This window comes from Haemaphysalis longicornis, unplaced genomic scaffold (genome assembly GCF_048455015.1).
Source record: "Haemaphysalis longicornis isolate Haplotype H1 unplaced genomic scaffold, Haemaphysalis longicornis Haplotype H1 scaffold_1, whole genome shotgun sequence".
NCBI classification, from domain to species: Eukaryota; Metazoa; Arthropoda; class Arachnida; order Ixodida; family Ixodidae; genus Haemaphysalis; species Haemaphysalis longicornis.
In genome coordinates this window covers 420,407,979-420,425,307 of record NW_027526203.1, presented here as the reverse complement: position 1 = coordinate 420,425,307, position 17,329 = coordinate 420,407,979, and the positions used below count along the sequence as shown (strand labels likewise).

General features: G+C 44.3%; 1 protein-coding gene across 2 annotated transcripts in view; it reads left to right on the top strand.

Annotated features, from left to right (window-relative positions):
* The window catches only part of LOC144155632 (uncharacterized), a 552,497-nt gene that overhangs the window by 90,514 nt on the left and 444,654 nt on the right, over positions 1-17,329 (top strand). Inside the window, exons 6-12 of one of the 2 annotated variants that reach the window (XM_077687198.1) lie at positions 1,905-1,988; positions 2,223-2,355; positions 4,615-4,945; positions 7,149-7,334; positions 12,303-12,398; positions 12,892-13,026; positions 14,775-14,924. In XM_077687198.1, coding sequence (XP_077543324.1) covers positions 1,905-1,988; positions 2,223-2,355; positions 4,615-4,945; positions 7,149-7,334; positions 12,303-12,398; positions 12,892-13,026; positions 14,775-14,924 — 1,115 coding nt within the window. Of the gene's footprint in view, positions 1-1,904; positions 1,989-2,222; positions 2,356-4,614; positions 4,946-7,148; positions 7,353-12,302; positions 12,399-12,891; positions 13,027-14,774; positions 14,925-17,329 lie in introns of both variants that reach the window. The other variant, XM_077687196.1, reaches the window with a different exon arrangement.

Here is a 17,329-nt window from a genome sequence, read left to right as displayed (position 1 = left end):
GATTTCTGTAATGGCAGGCAGAATATGTCTGCTTCTTAATTACTTTTTGTTGGAACTGAGACCATCATAGCCCACGCAGCTGGCTTAAAATTAAACATACTTAACTACTGTCGCTAGCTTTTACTGGGCTATGCATTTTTATAGCTATCTGAGCAGAAATTTTCTAAAATCCTTATACACGGTGAAAACATTTTTGGCATAATAGGTATGTATGGTATGTAGTTCTACGTAGGTGAACTCATCCAGCTCTCCGATGTCTGAGCATTTTTACAAGAACACTACAGTGTAATATAATTGACAGAACTTCAAAGGTAGCCAAATATTTGTTCAAATGACGGAAAATTCCAGTTATCTGATATTTATACAGGTACAGAATAACTGATCGGCTGTAAGCTGCTACGGCAGAAGCCTACATCATCTCAGCGTTGGCATATCGGGATTACTTGAATGTGAGGTATAACGGACGGACATACACTGGTATTTTGTTTACGTCCCTCTGTCCCCATTCAGAGCTGTGCTTCGAATATAATAACATGGGACACCCACTAGCTCAAATGTTGCACGTTATCCGAATAAGTAGTAGACTGTTATATTATCAGAAACAATTAAATTGCCTCGTCTATTGAAATAGGCCAACCATGATATGACACAGGAGTTCACATTGGTCATAAATTTATGCCAAAGGTTGTTAAAATTTATGGAGACAAAGCAGGGTGCCAAGACAGGTGACCCAAACGGAGACCATGCGTTCAGATTTCGAGATATTTGCAATATATTTATTTATTTATTTATTATTTATTTATTTCAAAATAACCCTAAAGGCCCTCCGCTGGAGGGTATTACATAGGGTGTACATTACTATCACAATGTTAAAATGATAAATCAAAATGCAATTAAAACAAAACACAAAAGCAAAAAGGGCAGAATAAATGACAGTGCATCACGTAAAAAAGAAACACTCGCAGAGAAGACACACCCACATAAAAAAGTTCTGGAAACACCATGTCAAAATTAATACGTCTTCACAGGGACGTTTACTAGCGTTCGGAAAGAAATATAAGCAAGAAAAAGAAATGGAAAACAAATTTACAAATGAGGCAGTTAAATGGTGTTAGGTTTGCATATTTCTGTTTAGAGCATCTGTAAATTTCGAGACATTTGATTCGATGACAACGTGGGATGGCAGATTATTCCATTCAATCGTGGTTCGAGGTATGAATGATTGAGCAAATGCGAGGAAACGACACGTGATGCGTTTGACTTTGTGTGGATGATCACGGCGCGGGAAGATGGCTGAAGATTCACACATGAAATCATTATGAAGAGACGCATGATAGTAAAGTTTGTGAAATAGTGTTAAACGAGATACACAACGACGATAAGATAAGGGTTCAAGCTTGGCGTGATTTTTTAATTCTGTTACACTGGTGTGACGTGAATAATCCGAATATATGGAGCGTGCAGCACGGTTTCATAGTGCTTCCAAATCAGTTATTAGATATGCTTGATGAGGATCCCATATGGCTGAAGCGTACTCTATTTTAGGGCGTATTTGTGTTGTGTATGCCAATTCACGTAATTGTGCAGAAGCGTGTTTGAGGTTACGTTTCAGAAAGCCAAGAGAACGGTTTGCAGATGCGAGAAGGGGGTTAATGGGATCATTCCACGTCAGGTTAGTGGTTAGGTGAACGCCAAGATATTTTTAGGAAGAAACCTGTTCCACACGATTGTTGTTTAAGATGTAAGATGTTGATGGACGGGGTGCGTGATTAGTAAAGAACATTAATTTTGTTTTAGCAAGGTTTAGAGGCATTGGCCAGGTGGAACACCATGCGTTTACAGCGTTTAGGTCGGATTAAAGAATGTCATGATCATCTATATATATCCGCATTTTTTTACTGCAGGCTAGCAGAGACCTTTGTCAAGACCCAATCGATGTCGCACAGGAGGAGGAAGATGACATTGGGAAGAGAAAGATTTCTTTGCCGGTAAAGAAACTCTTGGTCCACTTGAATGGAAGTTGCTTTACCATCAACATAATGGCACTGTGTATTTTTCTTCGTATTTTTGGTAAATACAATGACTGTTTCAAGTGCTTCAATTTTGGTCGGAAAGCCAGCATTTCTCAAGTGGAAACCAATAATCGAAATATTGCTCATTTTCTTTGTCGTATTTCGAGCAGCTACAATGACCAGTGGTGCTCTGCTTTCGTCCGTGACCAGGTTGGTGTGAGGATAAATGAGATCGGGGTACCCAGGCAGTCAAAGTCGGATGAAAGTCGGGAATCTGGTGGCCACGGCTTCGCAGCTCATCGTCAGCAGTCTGACAGGCGGCTCTCCTTGCAGCACATCAAAGGTACCTTGCACTTGAGCCTGCGGAGGCTGCATGGTTCTAGCTCGTATGTTGTTGAATGTCGTTGTTCTTTCGTTCTTTTGCCGTAGAACTATTTTACTGCCCGTATACATGCGGGACTTTTGCATGAAAAGCACAGTGTAAGCAAATGAAAAATGCGCCCATGCGATCCGTACGGATGGCTAACCAGCAAAGCTGTAACGTGCGGCCGGTGTTCACCCGTGTGTTACCCCTCATGGTTCACTAAAGCCTGTTCTTGTGAGCGGCTGCAACATCGGCACGGCGTAGATGAGCTTGTTCCTCTTCCTGCTCGCGGTGTCGCTGATTGTAAGCTGCCTGCTTCTCGGGAGCACATCTCACGCATGGCCTACCCGTGCGGCTGGTGTTTGCCACTGTCACGTTGATGTTACACCGCCAGCATCGCCCACACCCCCTGCCCGCCGTTATCGCTTGATCTGTGCTTCACGCTGCAACTTGCTTGCGGACGCAGTCTGCCACGATAGAGACTATTGATCACTCCCTCCCCTTTAACTTCTAACTCCCCTCCAACTTGGTTTTTTTCGCGCATGCGCATGGGAAGAGTTTTCTGCGTACACAAAACCACTGGATTTTCTGTTCCCCTAGCCATAGATAGCTGCGCTTTAAAAACGAACGAAATGCAATAAACGATATGAAGTGCAGCCCAAAATATCGGTTCATTTTTTCTTCGGGGGTGATTAAGTGGATAATAAATACATAATTGTTACAGTGTAGAGAAAAATAGAAACTGCGTAATAATAACACACGTGGTAGGTAAAACGATACGTTTGGTCACAATATCGGTTTTCGTCGAGCTGCTCACTGCCTGTACAGAGCATTTATGATGATACCTAATTGGAATAAGTTGCACCAAACAATCTGCAAAGAAGGTTGCATGGTTCGCACTTAATAAACTAAAATTATACCGAACAATCATGCACAGCCCGTACAGTTGTTGTAGGCAATGCTCAATAAATCTTTAACGTGCGCCGAAATCTCGTACACATGGGCTTTTTTGCGTTTCGCCTCCATCAGAAAAGCGGCCGCCGCGGCCGAGAATCGAACCCGGGACCTCGCGCTACTGAGCGCGAGGTCCCGGGTTCGATTCTCGGCCGCGGCGGTAGCTTTTCTGATGGAGGCGAAAAGCAAAAACGCCCATGTGTACGAGATTTCGGCGCACGTTAAAGATCCCCTGGTGGTCAAAATTAATCCGGAGCCCTCCAATACGGCGCGCCTCATCGCCTGCGTTGCGTCGGCGCGTTAAACCCCAGAATAAATCAAATCAATAAGGGTTATCTCCAAAGCAACAAGCTAGGCAGTGAATTTCGTGAGCTGTCTGAGCTGTGAGCAAACAAAGTATGTCTCAAACTAAGCCTCCTAGACATCAAAATCTGTTCATGCAGCTGCGACAATTTCAGGGCAAATTGCTGGTGTATTTCGGTACAAAATTTATGGTCCCTCGTTGCGATTACTAAATGATGCTATTGACTGAAATGATTTCCTTTTGACGATCAAAAATTGCACAGTGCGTACACCTTTGAAGCGATTTAAATTTATAAATTGGAACCATAAATCTAATGTGAGTAAATCATTGAGAAGCCTTTTTTTTTTTTTGCAGTGCCAACCTGAGAAAACTTGCTTGAAAGTCAATTTCGCGTGTGCATGTTTGGAAAGGAATGGTCAAAGCATGGGCCTGTACTCATGCTTTAGCTCCAGTGGGGGAGGGGGTTAATTGTAATCTGTGAAGGCCTTCTTATCAGCCTAAAACTAAGCCCCATCTCGCCTCCTTACTTGTGAATAATCACCCGTAGTGTAATGAAGGCAATGACTTTCCTAAAATTCCGGAACTCCTGCCTTTGAAAACCTACATATCTTTCACGCTGTTGTTTCCAATTGTTTGGTGAACTTGTTTGGCATTGAACCTTTGTATTTTTAAAGCTGTTTGTGCTTCTGTTTATTAATTTCCTCATTTGGTAAAATAACACTAATTTCTGGTTGAAGTTATTCAAACCGCTACTGTGCCTCGGAATACACATTTACAATAGCAACATTTTTTACCACCCGAATGAAAAAAAGAATTAGAAAATTTTCAGTGCACAGTCGCTTGAATGCCAGTGAAACTCCTAGTTCATTTTCCAAGACTAGAATGTTTAATGAGCGCGTGTTACACGTTCTAGCAGTTGAACGTGACCTGATTAACAGTGTTGCGTAAAATATTTTTTCTCTAATTTTTTTTCCCTGCAGTGAAAGCTTGGCCAATAATGCCCTTCTCACTGATTAACCACCAGCCCCCGATCGAAGACGACGATTGTTCAGAACAGCCTGCCACTGCCACTGGCACAGCAGTTGAAGAGAGCACTGCCAAACCAGAGAAAGGGGACACTGGGGCCCATCCTCTCTTGCAAAAAAAGATGCCTCTTGTTTCAACGTCATCATCTGAGTGTGTTTCCATTGTACCAGGCCCCACTCAGTGCTGCGCTCAACATAGGAAAGAAAGTGGTACTGCGGTACCTTCACTGCGATGTAGGGAAGGACCAGGGGGAAGGCATCACTACAGGAGGGCACCACTACGGAGGTCAGTACTATTGTTATTAGTTTTTATCTGTTTGGATTGGCACTGTTTCTGTCTGTTTCCCATTCAAACTTACATGACAATGTATAAATGTCAGCTTAGGCCTTAGCGATATTACTTTCATTTTTTGGGAACCAAGATTAAAGGAATTTAGGGCCAGTTGTAATTCTCAGTTTATTGCAAGTGTAGTCAACATAAAAATACAAGAATGATGACCTATGAATGAGCTATGCTTCTGGAGGTATTCCGCTGGCAGAATTATTTGGGGATTATTATAGAATAGCCCTGCCCACTAATGCGAAGGTGAGATAACCGTTGGTAATTAAGAGTAACAGAGTGGATCCCTAGAGAAGGCAAGCTTGGCAGGGGGCGGCAGAAAGTTAGGTGGGCAGATGAGATGAAGTTTGCGGGGATAAATTGGTCGCAGTTAGCACAGGGCCAGGATAATTAGAGATGTTGGGAGAGGCCTTTGCCCTGCATTGGGCGTAAACAGGCTGATGATTATGATAGAATCGCATCATAAAACATCCAAATCTGCATGACCTAAAATGTATCTGATGTGAAGTGCCTGCAGTGCCATACAGTCAACCTTGGGGGTTACATTACTGAATAACTTTTGTTTTGTCTTTTTTACGCTGTATGTAGGTATGCTATTGTATACATCCTGCATTTGAAAGGTTCTAAGATATTTCCAGTATTTATAAATTAATGCATCCTGGTACATACTTTTTCTAAAAGCTTATGTTTAGACGAACCCCCCCCCCCCTTCTGGTAGCTTGTCTACATGACAGTAAGGAAATGATGCCGATTAATTCGGCCGCAATGTGCTTGAGCACCTCAAACGAGAATGGTAACGCGTGATAATGTTAAAAGTCACATTTTGAGTATGAGGATGGGGCAGTGGTTGTAGTAGTCTCTTCAGACTAAATTTTTTTGTCAATGCCCTATCCTTGGTGACAGCATAAGTTGTTAGCCACAGTAAGTACAGAAATTCTCAGCTAAAAATGCATATTGCAACTGACTAGCTTTAAGTATGTACTCAATAGGTTATTGATTAATAAGAATAATGCTAGTATATTTATGCATAAGTGCAATAGTTAAAACATTTGAATATAAACTTCTCAACACGAAGTCACGGAACAAATACTACTTTTGGCGAGGTCGTGATACAGTAAAACCCAGTTGCAGTCACTCTATGTATAGTAAATCCCCCTTATAATAAATCATCGCACTCGTCTCGATTGAACTCCTAGGCCTGCTGTGGGAAAATACCTACAACAACAACAAAACAACAACAATTCAACAAAACTTGACGGGATGGTTACTATAAACACGGGCAGCTTTTGCGATTTTCTTGACAGCGCTGAAACTGATCGTGTTTGTGGTGGAATTTTGGGAAATCTTTGCTTTACTGGTCATCCCTAGCTCGTTTTTTTGTCTGCAGTAGCCTTTAATTTAACTGTGGTGAAAAACAGGGTGTCCGGAACTTTGGGACCCCTTGCATTATCAGATAAGGAGAGAATTCAGTCTGAGCTGGCCTCAGGATATTGCTATGTGAGTCCTTTTCTATAGAGGGATATCATTTGATCATTTCTGTGGATTATGCGCAGTAATCTGCAGGCATCCCATACCGACACTAAAAACTGCATTCTTCTCATGTGGGCATTGCTATTCATGCTGCATCTACAGCCGAACTCGTTTATAAAGGTAGCACTGATGCTACTTTATTTCTATTCTGCTCTGGGGGATGGTGCTTGGGTTTTTGGATGACAGTAACATTTAGAGCTCATGGGACCCCATATCAGTAGCTGTAAAAGGGTTTTATGGTGGGATGGTCAACCTTGGATAAAACATTTGCCTGAAAAATAAGAAAAAGGAGCTTGCCTTAAATTGCTCCACCAAACCTTTCGATCCTCTAGGAGAGAGTACACCCATAGCAAAAGTCATTGGGCAAACGCATAAGCCTGTACAATCATACATACTTTAGATAGATTTGAAGCGTTCTCTTGTGCGCTTACGTTAATAAAAGCGCTGCCAATGTGGTAAAGCCATGTGGACAAAAAAGAGAGCTTGTACTTCGCTCAGTATACCTTTTGTTCCTTGTAGGTGGATGGTCAAGCGTTGGTAAGGCCCATCTGAATGTTGGGTTTCCAGGGCAGTCGGGGGCCTGACTTAGCATTGGCCATTCTCTGCGCTTTCTTCCCAGGGTGAGCCACCAGAGCAGCACGGGGGCCACGTCTGACTGTGAGTCCGACTCGGATGCTGTGGATCGCAGTGGAGCGGGTCGTGACTGTGGAGGGTTTTCAGCAGCCATGTGGGAGCGCATCCGCTTCCTCCGTATGGCCAGTTCAGAATCGGCCAAGGACTGTTCCAGGAGCCAGGAGCGAGCAGGGTCAGTAAAAACCAAGAGGTGGGCAGCCTTGCAATTTCTCCACCTCGTTCAATTGCTCAAGGCTGCACCCTGAAAAACCACCCTGCTTTCATTTTTCTCCTCCCGTGGAAGAAGATGCTGTGGCATGACAGCCACTTAAAAATCACCCCCCCCCATATCCCATCCCCTTAGAAGAGAAAAAATGGATATTCCAGTAAGTTAGGGGGGGATAGGAGGAGCTTTAAGTTTCCCAACCCAACAGGTGCAGCTCTGCTTTCTGCAGTCATTGGCAAACATAACTAAACCCGCATGGAAAGTCATCCAGCACTGACACGAATTTCTTGTTTTAAAGCAACGCTTTTTACCTCTACCCCCCAAGGGTTCTTTCGCGACCGTTGGTGTCAATAGAAAACTCCCGCGGAGAAATAAAAGAAGTTACTGGCACCGCCAGGATTCTAACCTGGAACTAATATAGTAACGGAGCGTGAACCCGTTGTCTTACCGATTGAGCTACGAGCCCACGTGGAAACAGCGAAGACAGGTGGTGCACTCACCAAGCACATCTGCGGGTTTACCGCCTGCGTTCTCGCTGAATGCCACGTGATAGCGACGCGCGACCTCTCGCACCGCTGTGCGCTCCGCCTACGGCACGTGTAGCGGCTGTGTGCGCACCTTGAGCATGCGCCAGGACTTACAAAAATTAAAGGAAGCTCACACCAACGCATGCAATCTCATTTCCAGTACGCCAATATGCTAAAGCATGTGGCCTCCAGTGTTCACCTAAAAAAATCAGAGCTCCTTGTCGACCGCCCTCAGGTCAAACGACGCATCAAGGAAGACACTCAAATACTCCTTGATGGCCAGGCCATCACTCCAAGCCCCATCATCAAGATCCCAGGCCTAAATCTCCAGTCCAACACGAAGAGTGACGATTCTTGCAGCGCATCAAACAGAGCATCAATCAAACCATACACATTATCAGGCGTGCTGCCACCAAGAAGCGAGGCCTCAAGGAATCCGATACTCTTCAATTAACGCAAGCTTTCGTCCTTTAGAGTATCGCTTACGTCACCCCCTATCTTCTTCTCGGCAAGGAGGACATAAAGATGCTTGATACAATGATTATCAATGCGGTTAAGCGGGCCATTGGTCTTCCCATGAGTGCATCCACGAAGTTTCTGCTTAGGATGGGGCTCCACGACACGGTGGAAGAGTGGATAGAGGGCCATCTTTCTAACCAGAAGCTCCGATTGAGCAGAACTGCAGTGGGTCGCCGTATCCTTCACCAGATCGGCTGGGCAGCACAGAATATCACTCCGCTTGATGTACTCTTGGACTTTTGGCAACCAATACTAAAGATGCTCGCTTTACTCATGAACCCGTCACACGACGAAGGTCGCCGACGAGCACGGGCTTAAACGCTAAACACCACCCTCGGCGTGGATCATGCAGTTATCTACACAGACGCCTTCCAACATCGAGGGCAGCAGTACGCCATCATCGTGGCTACCACCAGAACCAACCTACTTGCGTGTGCCTCACTCAAGATCCAAGACATGACGGCAGCAGGAGAGGCAGCCATCGCCTTGGCTCTCGCTCAACCATGGGTTCGGAAGGTAGTCACCGATTCCTTAGCAGAATAACCAATCGGGGTGGGTGTCCCAAGATGCACTGCGTGTGCTAAAAAATCACTGCCCAACCGGTTCCATTCAGCTCATCTAAACGCCTGCTCACGCTTCCATGGAGGGCAACGAATACGCCCAGAAACAGGCCTGCGCTTTTACCCCCCCCCCCCCATCCTATGGAGCTGCACGAGGACAGTCACCCGCTTGTCACGTTAAGGGACATAACCCAGCATTATCGCCTTCAGAGGCAGATCCTATCCTTACCGCACCCTGAACTTTCCATAGAACAACTTCCCTATAGCTCATACCAACGGACGCGTCTTTACTCAATGCACCCGAATGGCTACGACACTGAATATAAATTTTGCTCGGAAGTAGAAACACTCCGCCACATAATCCTGGTGTGCGACTTTATCCCTGAGCACCCTTTTTTCTTTCCGTCAACTACCCAACAAGAGTAATGGGAGATGCTGCTGTACAGCCCCTCTCTGCCTACCCAGCTTCAGCTGGTGGACATAGCACAGGCGGCACTGAATGCATGTGGGCTCCAGGGAAGAAGGAACCACTCCCCTGGCCCGCCGTTTGGCCCGTTCATAAATCTGAATAAAAGTATTTCCTTCTCCTCCCCCTTCTCCACCTCTCTCAGATTTTGTCGCCTCTGTCGGCGGCGGCAGAGACGGAAAAGTGAAATCGTCTAACACGGGGTTTGAGCTTCCTTTAATTTTATAAAAAAGTTTCCACTCATGTGCTTCCCCAATATAACCCAAACACTGTTCATTTATGATGATTGATTTGACCTTAGCAAATAATATCTCCGAAGTAATAAAGAGTGTGGTGAAGTGCATTTCACTCTGGTTTCACTATTGGTAGAGCCACGTGAGTGAATTTAAGTGATGTCGCATGGGTAATCGTTGTGGGTGCCGCTTACAGCTTTGCTTTGCAAGCACATTCACAGGGTGGATTGGCACGAATTTTTTTCTTTCACTTTTATTTATTTTAATTATTTTTTATGAGTCACTGATAACCTATAAATTGCAAAGTACAAGTGAAGGCTGACCCGCGAAATATCAGTAATGAATTAGTGGTGTTCGTTCGGATTTGTTTCAATTTCGACATCCAGGAACTCAGCCGCAAGGGTGCCAAGGGGCCCATCACATCATTTTCTTTCTGCAGAGCGAGCCGCCAGCCATTAGTTTGACTTTGAAAGCCCGCCGCAGCGATTTGCATGACATTCTAGCTGACTTGTCAGCTCTAGCAAAGGATTAGTTCCTCTGCAGTCTGCACCCAGAACCTGCCCAGTCAGGTTGGTTCTCTGAAGGTCACAGAAACTTCGAATAGTTGGCCAGTAATGTTGGCTATTTCATTCGATTTGAAGCGTACTTTTACCGATTGAAGTATTCGAAGTTTTCCAATGTTACAAATTTAAGAAAAACAGAGTAATCAAACTCCAATCACATGCGAACATTCAAGCTTCACCACACGCAATGCCCATTTAAGTTGGCTTTTAGATGCGGAGCGTCTCTTGCTTGGAGGTATGTCCCGCGGCGTCGGCGTCCGCACTCACACTACGCATGCGCAACTCTCCTCCTTCCCGCTCTCCAACAGCTGCGCGTTACTCTCTCCACTTCTCTCCTACCAGCTGCTTGCGCTTCTGCGTTCTCGCTTCTGCTCTCGCGGCGCATGCGCTACTCTCCTCCTCTAGTCTCCTCTCCTTCAAGAGTGAATATAAAGCGGGTAGAGCGCTGCGCGCGTTCAGTGCAGCGCTTGCTTCGGTTGACTCCGTTGATGCTTCCGATGAAGTGTGATGGAAGCAACAGTCCCGTCAGTGAGTGGGCTGGCGCAAGCACGCGTCAGCCACTGACATATGCCTAGCAATTTTTCAATGACTGCAGGGACTGCAGCCAGCCAAATATATTTCCTGTATCTACAGCCTATTGAAAAACCGGCACTTCTTCATTGCAATGTATGCTAAATTTTTGTTACATTGCTTTATCGTCTTGTCTTCTGTTTCATTTTTTGAATTTTTTTACTAAGCCCTAGTACAGAAACACAAAAATGTGTTAATCCTCACTGCATAAGTTATCTATTTTTGTAGCTATGTTCTCGGGACTGCATCTACACTAAAAATATTTTTAATTCGCAGTTAATTTTTTACTAGAAGTATTTGTTTCATACTACGAAATTTCATAGCGCGCACCTGCAATTAACACAGAATATTTAGCAGCCGAAATCTCTGCTCCAAGCAACACATCAGACCAACACACACACAGTTCAAAACCATCTATAAAAATCACGATCTACTCTCCGATTTCAATCTGTGACCTCCAAGTCCTGAAGTGGGCGAGCCCCTCAATTGGAGTACCATGGCAGCATTACCTGGTTTTGTAAAGAATCTAGACTTGAGGCCCTGCAATGCCTCAGATGTGCTAAATGGCACCAAAGGGCGTGCATTTAAAAAGTGTCTAGAATTACGGAGCGTAATGCTGTGAGGGCTCTCATGATGGTTGCTAGAACAATACAGGCATGCCATTCCCTGTAAGTGGGGTTGCTACAATGCAACTTTTGTCCTGGGGTAGTGCCCAATGTTTAGGGAGAGGATTAGAATTGGAAACCGCTTTAACCTATTCTTTGGGGGGACACTCGAGAAGCATGTCTGATAGACCTGTGTTGGACACGGTACCCCCCATGCTGCAAAATTACACCTGGGCTATTGCCAACATTCTCATTCTCATTGTGCCTCATGAATGAGATTTCAGTGAATAGCCAGGCACAGCATGTGTATGCTTGAGCACAAAACAATCGGTGCTTCCTAATATCAATCCCAGTTAAACTTGCTTAGCTTTTTGTGTTGGTGCCATTTTTAGCAGTATTTGTTTGAATTACCTAGGTAAGCGGTGCAGTGGTAGAATTCCTGACTATTTGGCATGCTGCGTGCTTCGAAAGGGCAAACCCCTTTGACTTGCATCTGCAGCAGGCTCCAATGTCCCACAAATCTGGCCAACAGAATGACTGATGCCTTGCTAGTGCCAATTTTGCTTGCATGGTTGGAAGTTTTTCAGTATATGGAAAATTATTGTAAAAAAAAGGTCCCAGCCACGCTTGATGTCGATAAATGCTGGAAGCTGCTTCTACATGAAGCAAATGATATCGTATGTTGCTCGTTATATTTTAACGTGCTCAAATATTGTGATTATAATCTTTTCTGTATGTTTGCTTTGACGTTTCGCAATCATAAGCTCTATTGGTGTATATGCTTCATGCTGTCTTTTAAGCCTGGTCGGGATACTTCTTCAGTTTGTTCTTGTATTGACTTGCACAGGATTCAGGTTGCTCTAATGGTTTATGTCTATTCTTTTGTGCGTAGATCACTGTCGGGAAATTCAGTATCAAGTGATTCAGCCATTGGCCATGGGGACTCTGCCCTTTCACTTCGTCTACATGAGCTGGAGGCTGAACTGATGTGAGAAATTATTTTTTCTTCCCCAGGTCAGACTGAGTGTGGATCTGACTTGCTCATTCAGCCTACAGGCGGCATGTAATGAGGGTACACTGAAGTCGTTAGTTTATTTTGGCTTGCTCAATGTGAACTACAAGCTTTTTCTTTTCTTTTTCACAGCATTCACTGTCATTACATGTTTAATCCAAGGATTTTAGTTTGTGCAGGTGTAGTCAAGGAAGTTACAGCAAATTGTGTTCCTTATATCAGGAACCATAAAAACCTAGGGCCTTTGAAAAAATTCCTTCTTGAATGTGCTGTCGAATCTGCGCCAAAACAGCACAAGTGCCGTAGAATGCTTCGTATTTTCAACATATTAAGATAAGTTAACTTCAAATTGTTGCTAAAAGTGTGATATTTAAAAGTGGCGAAATTGTGACCTTCGCGGTGTGCTTTATCTTCATCCCTGGTCTTTGCTTATTCTTTACCACTGAAAACTTTTCTGTTGGTCTTTCAGGGCCACGAAATGTGAACTGGCAAAAGCTCTAAACCGAGAGACTTCACAAAAAAATACGCTCATTGAACAAGACAACATTATTACAGAGCTACAGCACCAGCTTCATTGTATCGATTTGCCTGGGGACGATTCCAAGTGAGTAGCCTTTCTCGATACTTGCTGCTGCTGAGTCATCTTCACTAGTTTTTGAAAGCAAATATGCAATTGCTATCCTTGTCGTAATTGGATACAACCATTTCAGTTGAAAGCACATGAGGGTATGGTGGCTATGTTAAATGGAACCACAATCACTCTAGCAGTTTATTTGAAAAGATGGATAAATCATAGAACTTGTGCAGCCCCATGTTTTTTCAGTTCAACACAGTTGACTCTCATCATGACCAACTGGAAAGACTGGGAAAACGGTTGGTCTTATCAGAAATGCTACTTCACGCACAGTATCCAGTACAAGAAAGTAAAAGGGTTTTCCCATCTTGACCATGACCGCGACTTAATGAAATTACACTATGTAATAGGGTAATACTTACAATAAACACGGCCCTGTCCTTCTAGTCTGCCATTTTTGCCTTCGAGTTTAGTGTGAAAGGGGAACATTGCAAACCTATCTAATTCGCTCCCTGTTTGCTCATGCATGCACCCAGTAACGATGAAACCCGAACACCAGATCTATTTTATAAGGTTGGCATGTTTCAACTTCTCTTTTTGGCATGTGCCGTAGTCCATGGATATATATTAGTGTTGTTCCGTACGAGGTAATTTGCAGTTGTAACAAACGACCTATTTGTTACACAGGTAGAAGGCCATTTGGAGTAACCGTACTTCATGACGTTAAATTCTAGGTATGAGTCCTAAATTAGTGGTGCATTCTTCAACATGTCTTCTCGAACTGTAAAATTTTTATTATACTGTGGCATGCTTTAGTGAAATAACCACTCACAAATTTCACTTGTCCAAAATGCAAGATTTGCTGCTTTTTGTGCATTGCCAGCTGGACAACTTCAAATGGACTTGGCCTCTGCCCCAACTGCAATGATGGCATCATCGGAGCACTGGCCCAGTTTAGGCACATGCTATCTTGTCTAAAATAGGAGTGGATGTTGCAGATATAACTTATTATTTGTGCGTTTCCGCATTCCTAGGAAGATCACGTTGAAAATTTAAAGAACTTCGTAAACAACATCAGTCCAATGCCTCCTGTTAGAGCTGGTGACTATTGAAATCAGACGTTAGTGTAATCTTGAAAATTGTTCTCTATAGTCTTCACTGCATGCCAAGATGCAAGCTTCAGTTGACCGTATCAGCAGTTCGTTCTCTTGCTTATTGCAAAGGTATTCAGTACATCTTCAACAAGTCGGAATCCTTTATCACTCACAGAATTTTTGCCTTGGTAGTTCGATTCTGAATGCTAATTAAAAAATGCTTTCCTGTTTTCATGCTTTCATTTCTGTCCAGAGCTCGGAAAGTGGCAGTAAGGGGTGCTTTTTCTTTTCCTTTTCCATCTATTAATGGGAATAAACTTGCTGTATTGCTCATGGGTAAAACTATAAAATAAGTTATCAACTATACCAGTTTCAATGCTTTCGTGCCATTGCAGCACTAGAAGATTCGAAAAATATCAAAACGTTCTTCTATTAATTTTTTATCTAGCTAGTATATCCTCCTCCTACTTGTCTAGCAAAACACTTCACACTCCCCTTTTTCAAACCTACACCAGGAAATCTGTTAAAACCCCAAATACTTCGAGATTCGGGTCACCAAGAGGGAACATTAAAAGCAAAAAAAAACAAATTTTCGGCATTATATTTTCGGCATAAAGAGCACAGAGCCCTAAGTGTAAAAAAACAATGTAAATAGGATTTTTTTTCTGTGCTTTTCGTTCTCAGATTGAGCACACGAAACAGCAACCTGAATGTGCAGCGAATGAGTGACAAGTGCTGCATGCTGCAGAGCCACAATCGCTTCCTCAACGAGGAGGTTCAGAACCTGTCAAGACTGCTGCAGCAGCAACAGTGCCATGCCATCACTTACCAAAAGTGAGTCCGCCGTGTGCATCCTTCGGGAAATGGGAAAGTAGCAAGAAATTGAGCAATGCGAATTCCACTGCGGCAGACATTGCTTGCACAGGGCGCTCTGTAAGTAGTTTGCCGTAATTTGGGCCCCAAGGGGTCATAAGCTGTTATCAACTGCTCAAAGGCTTGTGTTACCATGGGCTTGATGCTACGGGTTGCTTAGTTGTACTTGCTGGAACATTATCAGTTTGTACTTCACTTCGTCCTTTATTTTGCTGCAGCTGGTAGCTTATGAGCATAAAACTCATCAGTAAGGCTGCTATGTAAATTGAGTAACTCCATCAAATAAAAAAAGATGATGAGGCACTGGCACACGGACTTGCGTAGTTGCACTGAGTGGAGCCATTAAAACAGGGAGTTGGGGAAACCATAAAAAGAAGGACCTCTTCATACACCAGTTACACTACACCAAAAGGTTTGAGATCTAAATCTACCAGAGGCAAGTGAAAGCAAATTTTGTGAAAACTTGAATTTGGCTAATTTGGGTCAGCTTATGGAACTTATAGAAAACCAAATCTTTCTTCTTTGAGTCAACAGTGTTATTCGTTGGCGCAGAACATCGAGAGGGGGAAATTTAAATGTGCCGCTTTGATTTAAAAGCAAAGAACTGCTCATTTGTAGTTTAAATTGTTCAATAAGCTCCTAAAAACTCTGGTGGGTCTGTTTCACCTTAGTTACCAACTGTTACAGTAGAGAAGGCTAAGCACGCTGAAGATGACACAAAGAAATCAATTTGACACAAAAATGTCGCGCTGTGACGTTACACAATGCAATCGTGACATTTTGCATTGTGTGAAGAAGCAGGGTAGATGCAACTTTTGGAGTTCAGCTGTACATTAGGCTTCAGTGTTCACCAAATTTACGTCCTTAGACGCAGGAACGGGTCATTCAGGTGCATTGTGGCAAAGCCCACCCAAGAAAATTTTTGTCAGGTGCTTACACTTTGTAATCTTTCTTGCCCGGCAGTCGAAATACGCACGAAACATGCAGCTTTGACAGTGTAATTTCATTTAGCCATTTATTTTAAAGTTGCCAAAATCTTAATATTCATAGTCAGTGGTGTAGCCCAAACAAACACATAAATGGTAAATTCTATCAACTCAGGGTGTTATTACGGTGCAACAAGCACCATAAAATGAATAAGTATGAACAAACGTATCAGGGAAATGTTCCAAAGCTTCTAAAATGGGGTGCTTATATTTTCTGTGTTTTGGGGGGGTTTAGCTAGTTCCGTGTTTGTCAACCCAACTAGAGAAGCACCATTTACCACCTAAAGATTGAGTAGCTTGCTTTATATGCCGATGTTCTCATTCGCTGCCACTGTTCACCAAGAAGTGTCGAACACCGGTGTCGTTATTAATCACGGGAACAGGATTTGGTTTCGGTTTCTGGCTGCCGATTTGAGCAGTGTCGTCACAGTGTTGCAAGTACGCTCTGCCTTGTGTGTATACCATACGGCGCTGCGGAACGCCGCAACTTTACTGCGGCGTTTTCTCTCACACACACGTTAAGCGGTATTCACACGACGGAATGTTTCAGCGGAGAAATCCGAGGGAGGTCCTAGCCTCACTGCAGGCGGACTTCCGCTCGGCCAGCTCCTTCGCTCACACGGAGAAAGCGACTGTCGGACGGATATCACTGTGTGCAGTTGCCAATCTCTACCGAAGAGCGGAGCTGCCGTAGAACGGTCTATTCAGCATCGGGGGCAGTTTCTGCTAATTTCCCTAAGTACTGACATCTTCAGCCGCCCAAAAAGCGGCCGTGGACGTGATGCAGGCCCTGCGAGTGCTAATTGCTGCCGCGGCTAGAGAACGACGCGCGAGGTAGTGGGTGGTGAGACGCGCGCAGGGAGCAGCCGGCCGGTCTGCCAACACGTCCGCCCGCAGATGTGTTAGGCTTGACACTGCGGCGAATATTCGATTGTCGCTCTCGCAAGCGGCGCAGCTGAGAATTTTAATGCAATTGGCCATCACATCATTACCTCCTTTCTCGTATGTGCAGCTTTATTTGGCACTTGTGTCCCATTTAGTGGAGCGGTAATAAGCTATCACTCGACCTAGCTGCACCTGCCTGCGCCACTTCGCTGCCGTGGAGGCCGCCTGCACAGCGACCGTGCGGCTTCCTCAGTGCGCCTGCCATGTGCACGGCGCATTTTCGCGTCCAGTATAATAAAAAGCAATTAAAATACAGTGCCTGGAACTGCTTGAGAACTTGAGTGTCGGCCAGCTGCCCGATGAGCCAACGAAATCCCGCCGCCTCCGCCGCCACAGATCGGCCCATTCGTAGGTCGAGAGCAAATTTAGCTCTGACCTCCGATCGGAGCGGCAGATGGGGCTCGTGCATCGCTCGCACTCGCTTGCTGATCCGAC